Below are 16,586 nucleotides of genomic sequence, written 5' to 3'. Positions count from 1 at the left end.
TTGGTCCTGAAAACTCCAATGAGTAAGTAATCAGTAAGTAAGTAAGTAAGTTAGGTTTATTGGCCAAGTATTCACATACAAGGAATTTGCTTGGTGCTCCGCCACAAGTAAACAACAGGAATACAGTGACAGTACGAATGACTCAAAACACTAAACATTAATAATAATAAAATCATTAATGAAAAACACCATTGATAAGCATGTGAACAACAAATACCAGATCAAAGGGAGGCTACAGATTTTTGGCTATTGAGTCCGAGAACTACTCGTGGATAAAAAACTTGTTTTTTATGTCTGGCTGTGGCAGCTTTGACAGTCAGGAGATTCGCCTTCCAGAGGGAAGTGATTCAAAGTGGTTAAAATGCCCGGTCAGCGCAGGAGATTGCCTATGGCTGCCCTTGACTGCCTGTAACTAATAGCGACCCCACTCCACTGCAGAGTTCAAAAGAAATATGCCGACCAATTTTACTCTGGGAAAAATTTTGCAACATGCTGAAATGTTTTCCACGACCAAACTGATGCCGCGAGTATGCAGAATTGCCCTCAAGCATGAAGGAGAGTTCCAGTGACCTCATAGGACCTCCTGGACCACGCGTCGACCATGCTGCGAGTTTGAGTCGAGGGCAAACTCTTCTAAACTCACAGATTAGGTCACCGCAGTGGGACAGCCCTTTAACTCATCTTGAAAACATCCAGTGAATTGGCCTCCACTGCCTTCTGGCAGAGAATCCACAGATTCAAACTCTCTGGGTGAAGAAGTTTTTCCTCATCTCAGTCCTAAATGGCCGACCCATTATTCTTAACCCCTGGTTCTGGACTCCCCAACATTGGGATATTTTTCCTGCATCAAGCCTGTCCAATCCCTTAAGAATTTTATATGTTTATGGTGAGAGAGGCAAAGTTAACTGGCGATGTGTGGGGCAGTGTTTTTACACACAGAGCGGTTGGTGCCTGGAATGTGCTGCCAGAGGTGGTGGAGGCAGATACGATAATGGGTTTAAGGCATAGCAGATGGAACATTCCTGCTTATTCAAAGGTCTAAATTACTACTTATTCGTTAAGCAAGTTCTGTTAAAAAGGATAAATGGTTCCCCACATCCAGAACGTCCTGACATTTCTCACAGCGTGGGGTGGATAGGGTTGTGTTCCAAGGGTGGAAGAATCGGATTACATTGCGGGCTTCATTCAGAGTAATGTTTACATTACTATCTTTGCCAACGACAAAAGAACAACAAAAATATAATTCAGCCAATTTGTCTCATGGCACAGTATGCGTGTGTCCATTCATTATCACCGAAGTGGAGAACAGAATCTCTCCCAATATTGCCCATATTTTTTCCCCTGATCTTGCTTCTCCAATCTACTCTTTGTTCGCTTTATGTATTAAAGATGTTTTTGACAATTAATTCTAGTTCAGTAGTCATTGTTGAGAAACAAGGCCATTCTGCCCACCAAGTCCACACCGAACCCACCTTCCCCAGAACCGTAACGACAAGCCTAAGCAAGACTTGGACAATTTTACAATTACACCAATCAGATGTAAAACCTAGCAACTGGCGACGCGCTTTGCAGTGTGGGAGGGGTATCCTGAACACAGGGCGACGGTGAGGAAACCCAAAACAGGTCAGAGGAGAACTGGGACAAACTCTGTACAAAGACAGCATCTCGGGTATGTCAGATGGAACCGGGTCTCTGGTGCTGCGGGGCAGCAACTCTACCGCTGTGCCACCGTGCCACCCGACTCTACTGTTAACCCGAATTACAAATACATCTTCTTCATGCTTAGGCACATGATATGATTTATTTTTCTATTTTATGCTGACCATGAAAATAACTCTTCCTTAGAAACATATGTAGAATACAGGACAGTACAGCACAGGAACAGGCCCTTCAGCCCACAATGTCTGTGCTGAATATGATGCTAGATTAACTAATCTCCTCTGTCTGCACGTGATCTATACTCATCCATTCCTGCATATCCATGTGTCTGTCCAAACACTTTTAAAGCCACTATCACACCTGCCTCACCAGCGCCCAAACACCTGTGTTAAAAAAAACATGACCTACTGTATACATCTTTAAATTGTCCCTCTCACCTTAAAGCTACACCCTCTAGTCTTTGACATTTCCATCCTGGGAAAGAGGTAAAAGGAAAATCTGCAGAAGTTTTTAAATCAATATTGTTTGAACATCCACATCAGTTAACCACAAGTAAAGCATCGACAACTGGGATTGTATATTGTTATCATCTGAGTTTGAAAGGGTAAATTTAAGGTACTTAAAATGTAGAGTGAGATAAATGTGAATTGGCAAATGTAATCCTGCTGCTTGTGCATGAAATGGCAGTTTTGTATCGCATCAAAGGGAATAATAAATGGATCACAGCTATCATCTCACTCTTCATTTTGCATTTTAATTTAAAATGCAAACTACTCAGGATCAAAGTTTGCAGCTAAATACTGAGCAAAACGTCAGTAACACTCAACTGCTTTGCACATCATCTTCAAAACATAGATAACAGTTGCAATTATCTTCAACTGAATTCAGTTACTGTGCAATCACGAGAAATATTCACTGAGTAGTCTGGCAATGTGCTTCAGCAAACATGTGGTGACCAAGGTCCAACAGCACTGGTCTACAGAGCACACGCTATACCCAAACCTCCTGCCATTCACCACCAATTATCCCACAGTTCTGTCCTCATTATATTAGCAAATCCTTAATACCTATCTCTCAAAGTCTCGATGCATGACTGTCTTTTGGCAATTTACTTATCACACAAATCCACAAAGGATAAAACGTATCTGAAAATTACAGCAACTTATTAATTACATTCATTACATTGGGTACGTGTTCTGTTTAATCTTGTCAATAAATATGTTATGGTTTCCTGCTCTCTAAAGCTCAGGACCATTAAACACATCAACTTTAACAAAATAAACAACAATTCCAGTGGTTTAACATTTTAAAACAGTTGCTAAACATTTTAACTCCCCTTCCCATGCCAAGTTAAAACAATCTCCTCCGCCTGCACATGATCCTTACCATCCATTCCCTGCACATCCATGTGTCGAAAAGTCTTTGAAACCCCACTATCGTATCTGTTTCCACTACCATCCCGGCAGCGAGTTCAGGCACCCACCACCCTCTGTGTAAGAAACTTGCTCCTTTAAACTCTGCCATTCTTACCTTAACCCCCTGCCCTCTATCACAACATAGTTTTAATTGTTTGTATGAAAAGTATTGTAGCGGCGCCTGCTGGCACACGCAGTTATCGAAACCGGCATTCGGAAGCCGCGGTCATGTAACTCGGGAGGGGCTGCTTGTTTTTGCGCGGATTTTCACTTGCACACGTTAGTTCAGCGCTGACCACCGTTGTGGGCAGACGTGTCTGAAGAACCTGTATACTGGATATCGAACTTTTGAATAAAGATCTGCTGAAAACTCCAGTAGTCGTTTCTCAGACCACTAAAGTATGGTACTGATAATTATGCTACTAATTATTCATTGGTGAATCTAGTAGCTTTAGAAACATATATAAGTTCATATGTTCATAAGTTCTAGGAGCAGAATTAGGCCATTCGGCCCATCAAGACTACTCCACCATTCGATCAAGGCTGATCTATCTCTCCCTCTGAACCCCATCCTCCTGCCTTCTCCCCATAACCCTGACACCCATACTAATCAATAATCTATCTATCTCTGCCTTAAAAATATCAATTGACGGCCACCACAGCCTTCTGTGGCAAAGAATTCCACAGATTCACCACCCTCTGACTGAAGAAATTCTCCTCATCTCCTTCCTAAAGGAACGCCTTTATTCTGAGGCTAAGACCTCTAGTCCTAGACTCTCCACTAGTGGAAAACATCCTCTCCACATCCACTCTTTCTAAGCCTTTCACTATTCGGTAATGACACACACACACAGACAAAGTTCCTATTGTACTTCCGGTGGCGCTGGTGCCAGCAGCCTCACCTGCAGCCTGGTATCTTTTGTGTTTTGGTTTTTGTAAAAGTGTGTTTTTGTTTTTTTTAATGTCTTTATGTGGGGGAAGCGGGCACGGTAAGGGGGGATACCGTCCTTCAGTCGCTTCCTGGAGAGGACGCGACTATTATTCGAGTCAGTCCTCGCCCCCCCCCCAGCGGCCTACCTGGATTGGCGGCGGCCTTTCCTGCCGGGATCGACCAGAGCTCCAGCAGCGGCTGGACCAGCTGCAACGACATCATGGAGCTGCGGTTTGCGGAGCTCCCAACGCGGGGGGCGCTGATCAACAAAGCTGGGGGTCCTGCAACTACACCCAGCTCGGCCTGCGGACTGGGAGCTGCGGACTCGGGGGCTGCGGACTCGGGGGCTGCGGACTCGGGGGCTGCGGACTCGGGGGCGGCGGACTCGGGGGCTGCGGACTCGGGGGCTGCGGACTCGGGGGCTGCGGGAGGCGGCTGATCTGGAGGTCCGGGCCGCTGAGGAGGATGTTCACCGTCGGGGTTCGGCGTCGGCGTTCCACCAGCCCGGCGTGAGGGCCTGAACATCGGGCCACCCGGGGCGGCGACTGCGGGTGCTAGGAAGGCCTCGACCACGGGTGAACAACTGGGAAGGGGAGGCTGGGAGGGGAGGCTGGCTGGACTATGGTGCCTTCCTCACCTTGGTGCCACTGTGTTATGTTGTGTCGTGGACTTTCAGTGTTTTGTGCTTTTTTTAAAATCTATTTTATTTTTAATATGTTTTATTAGTTATTTATTTTTATGATACTGCCTGTAAGGGAAATTCATTTTTGTTGTCTCTAAATGGGACAATGACAATAAATTTGAATACAATACAATACAATACAACACCACACCCACACACCAACACACATATACCAAGCACACACTCTTAACACACACACTTACACACACCACTCTAACACACCACAAGACATACTCTTCATACACACACACATTACACCTTCCATACAACACGCGCACACACACTACCCATACAACTTCATACACACGACCCAACACTCACACACCCGTTACACACACACTCTAACCCACACATACACTCACACCCACACATACATACACACATATACACACACGTACACTCCACACACACACATACACCACCCACAGATAACACATACACAAATACACCACCACACAAACTACTACACTATACACACGCACACACATTATACATATAATACTCCATTGATGGATAAATGGGGATCCTGTGGCTTAGGTGGTGAACCTGTTTTAAATATCTGGGAGTTCCACATCTCCGAGGATTATGGACATGGGCATCACACGCCTCAGCACTCGTGAGTTAAGGCCAAGGCCAATTTTGAGGAATTTCAGAGTGTCTCCGAGGATCCTCCAGTGCTCTACGCAGCGGCGGTGGGAAAGCATCTTGTCCAGGAACATTACCCATCTGGTTTGGGAATTGCTCTGTCAAGGACAAGAAGGCTCTGCAGAGAGTAGTGCGTTCGGCCCGAACGCACTATGGGAACTTCACTTGCTCCCCTGCAGGAACTCTACATCAGGAGGTGCAACTCCAGAGCCAACAATATCATGAGAGACCCCTTCCACCCCTGCCAACGGGACTGTTCCAGCTGCAAACGCCTCCGTTGCATGCGGGTGAGAACGGAGAGGTTGAGAAGGAGTTTCTTCCCAGAGGCCATTCGGTCTGTAAACGCCTATCTCACCAGGGGACTAACTTTACTGAACGTTTTTTTCCTTCCATTATTTATTATGTAAAGAATATGTGTGTTATGATTGTGTTTATAGTTTGTTTGGTTGTTTGTCTTTTTGCACAAAAGTCTGCGAGCATTGCCACTTTCATTTCACTGCACATCTCGTATGTGTATGTGACAAATAAACTTGACTTGACACACATATACACACACACACACACACATATACACACGCACACACCTATATACACACACACATATATATCTACACACACATACACACATATATACAATATATAAAAATATATTTCAAAGGCTGCTAGATTCAACAAAACATAATGATTGAATTATTAGTACCACTAGTTAGTTATTGGAGGCCAAGTACCAGTCACATGTTATTGTCTACATTGCTCAAAATCAGAACCAGGTTTGTAAACTAAGTATCTCCTGGATGGGGGTTCTGTGTAAAACTTGTCTTCATTTTGAATGAACCTTTACCTAAGGAAGGTTAGATTAAATAATCTATTAAATCGTCTCCCGCTAATATTGTCACTAAGCGTGGAGCTCTTCGATAATTTGGAAAGCATTCCAACAACCCAGTGATGAGCTGGTTGGGTTATACTCTTCCCAATCAGTCAATATTTCCAGGGACATTACCAATGTGTGCTAAACTTGAAAATAACAAATATTTCACTTTGGAAGGGGGTCTCGACCCAAAACGTCACCCATTCCTTCTCTTCAGAGATGCTGCCGGGCCCGCTGAGTTACTCCAGCATTATGTGTCTATCTTCGGTGTAAACCAGCATCTGCAGTTCCTTCCTACATGTCCATGGCAATCGCCTGTCTTGCGCATGGTGCTTGGTGAAGGTGACTACATCCCTGGTCACATCCTCCAGGAAATTGTTCAGCACCCCGCGGTAGATCAGACCCAAGATCCGTGCAGAGCCAGGCCTTCATGGTGGGAAACCTCAGATCCATAACCTGGACAACCCTGCGGACAAACGTTCTCCCACACCACCCTCACATTTTCTTACACATTTACTTGGGAACGTCTTTTATAAAGATTAAGGTGAAGCAGATTTTGAACTGACCCGCTTGTTGTCCTGTCTGCTTGGACCAGGGTGTTGTTTAAACACGGTTCCACGTAATGGATATCTTCATTGTACTGAGGAAGCAAACACACAATGATCTCTTCAATAAATCATCCTCTCTGATCGACCTGACTGGTACAATGACAACAGTCTGTGTGTAAGCTCATCATTAAATGAAGAGTGTTTTACAATTTTTAAAATTGTTAAACTAGATGTTCATGTTTTACACCAACCTTCACACCTGTTATAATCAGCTTCTCATCCTGGCCCAGTGTTTCAATTAATCCTATCCGATACCAAGGGTAGTAACATTGAATGTAGCTAAATATTCTTTCTTTCACCAGACTCCTTCATTTCTCGGTAACTTTTCCTTTTGGTGGAGTTTTTGTGGCAGTTTGAATTACAAAAGCATCTTCTTCATGCTCACACACTTGATATGATTTTACATTTTCTATTTTATGCTGACCAAGAAAAGAATTCTTCCATAGAACATATGTAGAACATAGAACAGTACAGCACAGGAACAGGCCCTTCGGCCCACAATTTCTGTGCAATATCCATGTGTCCATATCCTTCCTTTCCCTGCATATCCATGTATTTTTAATGCCACTATCACAACCAGCCTTCACCCACCGCCCAAACGCCGGTTGTTAAAATAAACTTGAGCCGCACATCTCCTTTAAACTTTGCCCCTCTCACCTTAACGCTACTACTCTAGTCTTGACATTTTCACCCTGGGGAAAAGGAAAAAGGAAAAGGAAAATCTGCAGATTGATTTAATTTTTCAATCAATATTGTTTGAATATCCAAATCATTTAACCACAAGTAAAGCATTAACAGCTTTCATTGTAATTTCAAAATGTTTGTTATTCATGTGATAGGAGCAGAAATAGGCCATTCGGCCCATCAAGTCTACTCTGCCATTCAATCATGGCTGATCTATCTCTCCCTCCTAACCTCATTCTCCTGCCTTCTCCCCATAACCTCTGACACCCAAACTAATCAAGAATCTATCTATCTCTGCCTTAAATATATCCACTGACTTGGCCTCCACAGCCTTCTGTGACAATGATTTCCACAGATTCATCACCCTCTAAAGAAATGTCTCCTCATCTCCATCCTAAAAGAGCGTCCTTCAATTCTGAGGCTATGTCTTCTAGTCCTAGACTCTCCCACTAGTGGAAACATCCTCTCCATGTCCACTCTATCCAAGCCTTTCACTATTCTGTATGTTTCAATGAGGACCCCCTTCATTCTTCTAAACTCCGGCGAATATAGGCCCAGTGCTGACAAACGCTCATCAAAGCTAACCCACTAATTCCTGGGATCATTCTTGTAAACCTCCTCTGGACCCTCTCCAGAGCCAGCACATCCTTCCTCAGATTTGGGGCACAAAATTGCTCACAATATTCCAAATGTGGCCTTACCAGCGCCTTATAGAGCCTCAGCATTACATCCCTGATTTTGTACACAAGCCCTCTTGAAATAAATGCTAGCATTGAGTTTGCTTTCTTTACTACCGATTCAACTTGCCAGCACATCCTTCCTAATCAGCAACTGTCATTGTAATTTCAAAATATTCGTAATTATCTGAGATATTTAGTGGAGGTTTGAACTACATTGAGCCATGGGCCATGACTGGGTCCGTGTGTGAAGTTTGTTCCCCATCATCAGTACGGCAGGAGCTGGCTGGACATCCTCAATGTTGCAAATAGCTGAGGGGTTCTGACTGTCTACTCTATCGACGTCTCCCATAATTTTAGAAACTTCTCTCAGGTCTCCCCACTCAGGTCTCCTGGCGTTCCAGAAAAAACAATCCATGTCTGTCCATCTTCTCCCTGTAGTTAATCTGGTAAACCTTCTCTGCACCCTCTCCAAAGCCTCCACATCTTCCTGTAATGGGGTGACCAGAACTGTCCAACATGCTCCAAATGTGGCCTGACCAAAGTCACAGAGCTACATCGTGACTTCCTGACTCTTCCATTCAATGCCTTGAGCAATGAAGGCGAGCGGCCATATCCAGCTTGACCCTTCAACTTGCCAGCACATCCTTTCTAATCAGCAACTGTCATTGTAATTTCAAAATACATGTATTTTGTGCACGATAGAATGTATCCACTTGAGTGCCACAATCTTTGCCAACATCCTAAACTTTCTCCATCAATAGCCTGAAATCCCCTTCCCTTCAGTTAGGCTGTGTATACTTACACGTGCAGGATATGTGTGTTTGTGTATGTGTGCATGCGTGTATGTGTGCATGTGTGAGCACGTGTGTGTGTGTGCGCATGTGTGAACTTGTATGTGTGAGTGTGTGTGTGTGTGCGTGAGCAGGTATGTGTGAGCGTGTATGTATATGCATGCGTGTGAGTGCATGTGTGAACGTGTGTGTGTGCTTGTGCGCATGCATGTGTGAACATGTATGTGCGTGTGCACATGTGTCAGTGCATGTGTGTGAACGTGTGTGAGAGTGTGTGCGTGTGTGAGTATGGTGAGCGTGAGGTGAGCGTGTGTGGAGTGAGTGTGTGAGTGTGTGTGTGTGTGGTGTGTGTTGTGAGAGTGTGTGTGCGTGAGTGCGTGTTTGTGCGTATGTGAGTGTGTGTGTGAGAGTGCGTGTGTGGTGAGTGAGTGAGTGCGTGTGTGAGCGTGTGTGTGTGTGTGAGTGCGGTTGTGTGTGCGTGAGTGAGGTGTGAGTGGTGTGAGTGAGTGTGTGCCGCCTGGTGTGTGTGTGAGTGAGTGTGTGTACGTGTGTGAGCATGTGTGAGCGTGTGTGAGAGTGTGAGTGTGAGTGCGTGTGTGAGCGTGAGTGTGTGAGCGTGTATGCGCGTGTGTGAGAGTGTGTGAGTGCATGTGCGAGCGTGTGTGAGTGTGTGTGTGCGCGCGTGTGTGTGTGCGTGCTTGAGTGAGCGTGTGTGAGTGTGCGTGTGTGAGCATGAATGTGTGTGTGTGCGCGTGTGTGAGTGTGTGTGCGTGAGGTGTGTGCGCGTGTTTGAGCGTGAGTGTGTGTGAGAGTGTGTGCGTGTGTGAGCATGAGTGTGTGTGTGTGCGAGCGTGAGTGTATGTGAAGAGTTGTCGTGTGAGCATGAGTGTGCGTGTGGTGTGCAGTGTGTGAGCGTGTGTGTGTGAGCGTGTGTGTGCGTGTGTGAGCGTGAGTGGGCGTGTGGGCGTGAGTGAGTGTGCGTGTGTGTGAGCGTGAGTGGGCGTGTGGGCGTGAGTGAGGGTGCGTGTGTGTGTATGTGCTTGTACTGACCATGGGAACAACCTGCTTGTGGTTTTACCAGTTTACATGCAGCGTGTGATTGAGACACACATTCCACAGCACTGATGACGAGACCTCACCCCACCATCACATGTTTTATGTACATGAACAATGGTTGAAACTAGAATTCACCATCACTATTACGTAACTCGATTAGCTACCCAAGCGGAAATATTATACACAAGGCCAAGTACTTACTGCAATGATATTGAAAAAGTCATCATCTCCAAGTGTGTCCAAGATGGATGAAACTGTCTGCTTGGCTATTGTCATACGAAGTCCCTTCATGCTTCCACTGACATCAACTAAAATTATCACATCTTTGGGAGAGGTGGCGGCCTGAATGTACCTGGGGATAACAACACAGAAAGCTGCAACTCAAGGTCTTCAAGGTGATAGGAAGCATGCAGGTACAGCAGGCTGTGAAGAAAGCTAATGGCATGTTGGCCTTCATAGCGAGAGGATTTGAGTATAGGAGCAAGGAGGTCCTACTGCAGTTGTACAGGGCCCTGGTGAGACCACACCTGGAGTATTGTGTACAGTTTTGGACTCCTAATTTGAGGAAGGACATTATTGCTATTGAGGGAGTGCAGCGTAGGTTCACCAGGATGGCGGGACCGACATATGATGAAAGAATGGGTCGACTTGTATTCACTAGAATTTAGAAGGATGAGAGGGTATCCAAAATTCTTAAGGGATTGTACAGGCTAGATGCAGGAAAAATGTTCCCGGTGTTGAGGGAGTCCAGAACCAGGGGTCATAGTTTAAGATAAAGGGATCGGCCATTTAGGACTGAGATGAGGAAAAACTTTTTCACCCAGAGAGTTGTGAATCTGTGGAATTCTCTGCCACAGAAGGCAGTGGAGGCCAATTCACTGGATGTTTTCAAGAGAGAGTTAGATTTACATCTTAGGGCTAATGAAATCAAGGGTTATGGGGACAAAGCAGGAAACGGTTTTGGATGATCATATTGAATGGTGGTGCTGGCTCGAAGGGCCGAATGGTCAACTCCCGCAGCTATTTTCTATGTTTCTATGTTTCAGGGATGGTTTGCAACAACACACAGTGGCTGTGAACTATACCTTACCATTTGCGAGTCCTGCAGTCAAATGCAATGACACCGTTTTCATCGGGTTCCCACTTTATACCTGCCGCAAAGAAACAAGAACGTTAGCAAAATGATTCCAATCAGAAGGAAAATGCAAGAGAACGATAGACCACATTGAAGATGGACATAAAATGCTAGAGTAACTGGAGAGAATGAATGGGTCGAGACCCTTCTTCAGTCTGAAGAAGGGTCTTGACCCGAAACGTCACCCATTCCTTCTCTCCAGAGATACTACCTGTCCAGCTGAGTCACTCCAGCATTTTGTGTCTCCCTTCGGTATAAACTAGCATCTGCAGTTGCTTCCTGCACGATTAGTCCACATCTGTTGGCAAGTATCGTCCAAAATAATAATGATACATATTCTCCTAAATTGTACAATTTCATTTAGCATAAAGACAATGAAGGAACATCATTGCTGTACATTTCTTGTTGTAAGCACTTTCACACTGCTGGCTTCTTTCCAAAATCAACTAATAGCTTGATTGTGCCTGGTTTAGAATGCACCATTAACCTGCAGAACTTAATGTACACTCAAGGTTAGGAAACGTGATAAAGGTTCTTTAGGAGGAGACAGCCAAGTAAAATAAAAATCGATGCACTGCTACCTTTGAGGCCATAGATTTTCTTCTCAGTCCTGGAATACTTTAGATGCACAGGAACACAATGTCTTTTAAAAAATAAAGTTGTGGTGCCCTGTTACAGTCACCTTCAGGAACCTTTAGTGTCAGCTCTGTAGGACATTGGTCAGGCCGCATTTACAGTATTGCATGCAGTTCTGGTCGCCCCATTACAGGGAGGATGTGGAGAGGATGCAGCAGAGGTTTATCAGAGTGATGCCTGGATTAGAGGGTTTCAGCTACAGGGAGAGGTTGGACGGACTTGGGTTATTTTCTCTGGAGCGCTGGTGGTTGCAGGGAGACCTTGAAAGAAGTAAATCAAATTATGAGAGGCTTAGATAGAGTAGACAGTCTGAACCTCTAATACTTAGAGGGCATAGCTTCAAGGTGAGAGGAGCAAAGTTTAAAGATGATGTGCGGGGAACCACAGTCCAGTCTGGACTAGTGTAGATGGGGCACCTGAGTTGGCATTGGCAAGTTGGGCCAAAGGGCCTGTTTCTGGACTGTATGACTATGACCCACACCACCCTGGCCACGCTCTCATCTCAGCTCTGCCATCGGGAAGATGGCACAGGAGCCTGCAAACCGTGAATACTGTGACCTCCAGGTTCAAGAACTGCTTCTCCTCAGCAACCACCAGGCTCTTGAACACCACAAAACACGGACTAAATTATGAACTGTCTTGACTTGCTCAAAAGATGTCAGGCTTTTTGCACAGGTATTGGAGTTATGAATTTATTGTTTTTTTTGTTTATTCGAGGTTACCTATGAGTATTGTGTTCAGAGGCCTGTTGTAAATAAGAACGCCATTGTTCCACTGTCAGTACATATTCAACGCTCTTGGCTCTCCGTCTCTGGTCTGAAGGGACTGCCCCAGTGGAAGAGCAGTTCACTGGGCAAGCAACTTTGAGAATTCCCCGGCCAGGCAGGTACAGTACGATTAAAGTTACCGCCACAACTACACCAACTACACAGCTTTAAGGCCAAAAGCAACAGGTCTCCACAAACTTCACACAAACTGCGGGACAGCAGAATAGTATTCATGTTTTCAATTTGAATCACAATTACTGCAATGGATCTAACTGTATTTGATCTACCTTTTTATTGATAAGGTTATTTGTAAACCAGATCTGACACTTGTTTTGACACATGAAGTGCAATTAACATCTGTGTAGATCCAACCAAAGCTTGAAAACTTCGGACAGCAAAAACCACCAGCTATTAATCCCACCTCCCATAGTCACCCAGAGAGTTGCGAATCTGTGGTTCTCTGCCACAGAAGGCAATGGAGGCCAGTTCACTGGATGTTTTCAAGCTCTTAGAGCTAACGGGATCAAGGGATATGGGGAGAAAGCAGGAACGGGGTACTGATTTTAGAAGATCAGCCATGATCATAATGAATGGCGGTGTTGGCTCGAAGCCCAATATCCTCATAAAGCTTGCCAGGCATTCTGTCCACCTATTCCTGTGTCACCTGTAACACCTGTGAAACTTCACCTATCCATGTTCTCCAGAGATGCTGCCTGACCCGCTGAGTTACTCCAGCACTCTGTGAAACGTCACCTCCCCATGTTCTCCAGAGATGCTGCTTGCCCGCTGAGTTACTCCAGCATTTTGTGTCTATCTTGGGTGTAAAACAGCATCTGCAGTTCCTTCCTACACACATCTCTGGGTTGGTGAAGTTACTGCTAAGCCGAGTATTTCAGGAGGCAATGTCACTTTAACTCGTGCAGTAGATTTAGCTTTCTCTGTGTGTGTGTGTGTGTGTGTGTGTGTGTGTGTGTGTGTGTGTGTGTGTGTGTGTGTGTGTGTGTGTGTGTGTGTGTGTGTGTGTGTGTGTGTGTGTGTGTGTGTGTGTGGGGAATAGTCGAGTTGAAGAGGTCGGTGCAACACAATAGCAGCGTGCCTTGTCAGCAGCAGCAGAGGCAGCAGAAAGGGGATGAATAAGCACACTGCATGGGGGATAAAGAGGAGATTATTCTCACATCCTTCACGCTGGCAGGTCAATGGAAGTGAAAAGCTTGATTCAGTGCTGGGGAAATGTGATGGGCGCCCACCATCATTACATTGCCACTGTCTGAAGCTGCAGATCCATCCCCAGCCCCATAGACTGACATCACTCCAGTTGATGCAGCAGATCCATCTCCATAGAAACATAGAAAATAGATGCAGAAGTAGGCCATTCGGCCCCTCGAGCCAGCACCGCCATTCAATATGATCATGGCTAATCATCCAGAATCCCCATATCCCTTGATTCTGTTAGCTCAAGAGCTAAATCTAACTCTCTCTTGAAAACATCCAGTGATTTGGCCTCCACTGCCTTCTGTGGAAGAGAATTCCACAGATTCACAACTCTCTGAGTGAAAAAGATTCTCCTCATCTCGGTCCTAAATGGCCTAGCCCTTATTCTTAAACTGTGACCCCTGGTTCTGGACTCCCCCAACAGCGGGAACATGCATCCTGCCTCTAGCGTGTCCAAACCCTTAACAATCTTATATGTTTCAATGAGATACCCTCTCATCCTTCTAAACTCCAGAGTGTACAAGCCCAGCTGCTCCATTCTCTCAGCATATGACAGTCCCGCCATCCCGTGAATTAACCTGGTGAACCTACGCTGCACTCCCTCAATAGCAAGAATGTCCTTCCTCAAATTAGAAGAGCAAAACTGGACAAAATACTCCAGGTGCGGTCTCACCTGGGCCCTGTACAACTGCAGTAGGACCTCCTTGCTCATAAACTCAACTCCTCTCGCTATGATCTCCAGCCCTATAGACTGACACCGGTCCAGATGATGCAGCAGATCCATCCCCAGCCTCATAGACTGACAAAGAGGAAGAAAGATTCCAAGGGGAGTAAGGGGCGACCGTGGCTGACAAGGGACGTCAGGGACAGTATAAAAATAAAAGAGAAGGAGTACAACGTAGCAAAGATGAGCGGGAAGCAAGAGGATTGGGTAATGTTTAAATAGCAACGGAAGATAACTAAAAAGGCAATACGGGGAGGAAAGATGAGGTATGAAAGTAAGCTAGCCAAGAATATAAACGAAGATAGTAAAAGTTTATTTAGGAACGTGAAGAGGAAAAAATTAGTTAAGACCAAAGTTGGACCCTTGAAGACTGTAAAAGGTGAATTTATTATGGGGAACAAGGAAATGGCAGATGAGTTGAACAGGTAGTTTGGATCCTTCTTCACTAAGGAGACACAAACAATCTTCCTGATATAGTAGTGGCCAGAGGATCTGGGGTGACGGAGGAACTGAAGGAAATCCACATTAGGCATGGAATGGTGTTGGATAGACTGATGGGACTGAAGGCTGATAAATCCCCAGGGCCTGATGGTCTGCATCACAGGGTACTTAAGGAAGTGGCTCTAGAAATCGTTGATGCATTGGTGATTATTTTGCAGTTGTAGTGGGCAAAATTAGAGCACATGGTATTGGGGGTAGAGTGCTGACATGAATAGAAAATTGGTTGGCAGAGAAGAAACAAAGAGTAGGAATTAACGGGTCCCTTTGAGAATGGCAGGCAGTGACTAGTGGGGTACCGCAAGGCTCGGTGTTGGGACTGCAGCTAATTACAATATACGTCAATGATTTAGATGAAGGGATTCAAAATAACATTAGCAAATTTGCAGATGACACAAAGCTGGGTGGCAGTGTGAACTGTGAGGAGGGTGCTATGAGAATGCAGGGTGACTTGGACAGGTTGGGGGAGTGGGCAGATGCATGGCAGATGCAGTTCAATGTGGATAAATGTGAGGTTATCCACTTTGGTAGCAAAAACAGGAAGGCAGATTACTATCTAACTGGTGTCAAGTTGGGAAAAGGGGAAGTACAACGGGATCTGGGGGTCCTTGTTCATCAGTCTATGAAAGTAAGTATGCAGGTACAGCAGGCAGTGAAGAAAGCGAATGGCATGTTGACCTTTATAACAAGAGGAGTTGAGTATATGAGCAAATAGGTCCTTCTGCAGTTGTACAGGGCCCTAGTGAGATCACACCTGGAGTATTGTGTGCAGTTTTGGTCCCTTAATTTGAGAAAGGACATTCTTGCTATTGAGGGAGTGCAGTGTTGGTTTACAAGGTTAATTCCCGGGATGGCAGGACTGTCATATGCTGAGAGAATGGAGCGGCTGGGCTTGTATACTCTGGAGTTTAGAAGGATGAGAGGAGATCTTATTGAAACATATAAGATTGTACACGTCAGAGGCAGGAAACATGTTCCCGATGTTGGGGGATTCCAGAACCAGGGGCCACAGTTCAAGAATAAGGGGTAAGCCACTCAGAACGGAGACGAGGAAACACTTTTTCTCACAGACGGTTGTGTCTGTGGAATTCTCTGCCTCAGAGGGCGGTGGAGGCCAGTTCTCTTATCTGGAAACTTTCAAGAGAGAGCTAGATTGGGTTCTTAAAGATAGCGAAGTCAGAGGATATGGGGAGAAGGCAGGAACAGGGTACTGATTGGGGATGATCAGCCATGATCACATTTAAGGGTCGAATTGCCTACTCCTGCACCTATTGTCTATTGACACCTATCCAGATGCAATCCCCATCTGTAACAGTGAAAGGTGCAGTATTACCCACAAGAATCGTGCCAATGCATGTTGGCCACCCCTACATCGCAAGGAGATGCATGGAACAGTACAGCACAGGAACAGGCCCTTCGGCCCACAATGCCTGTGCGTACACAACACGAACACAGGGCGGCACAGTGGTTCGACCAGGGTTCGATCCTGACTATGGGTGCTTGTCTATATGGAGTTTGTACGTTCTCCCTGTGACCATGTGGGTTTTTTCCGAGATCTCGGGTTTCCTCCCACACTCCAAAGACGTACAGGTTTG

General features: G+C 45.4%; 1 protein-coding gene across 1 annotated transcript in view; it reads right to left on the bottom strand.

Moving 5' to 3' along the window:
- Positions 1-16,586, bottom strand: part of cacna2d3 (calcium voltage-gated channel auxiliary subunit alpha2delta 3) — a 437,296-nt gene that overhangs the window by 226,081 nt on the left and 194,629 nt on the right. The window contains exons 7-9 of the mRNA XM_033036559.1: positions 11,110-11,170; positions 10,221-10,371; positions 6,771-6,840 (exon numbers count right to left, since the gene is read on the bottom strand). Of these exons, the coding sequence (XP_032892450.1) occupies positions 6,771-6,840; positions 10,221-10,371; positions 11,110-11,170 (282 nt within the window). The remainder of the gene's footprint in view (positions 1-6,770; positions 6,841-10,220; positions 10,372-11,109; positions 11,171-16,586) is intronic.

This window comes from Amblyraja radiata, chromosome 18, assembly GCF_010909765.2.
Source record: "Amblyraja radiata isolate CabotCenter1 chromosome 18, sAmbRad1.1.pri, whole genome shotgun sequence".
Classification (NCBI taxonomy): domain Eukaryota; kingdom Metazoa; phylum Chordata; class Chondrichthyes; order Rajiformes; family Rajidae; genus Amblyraja; species Amblyraja radiata.
This window is presented reverse-complemented; position numbering and strand designations above follow the sequence as displayed.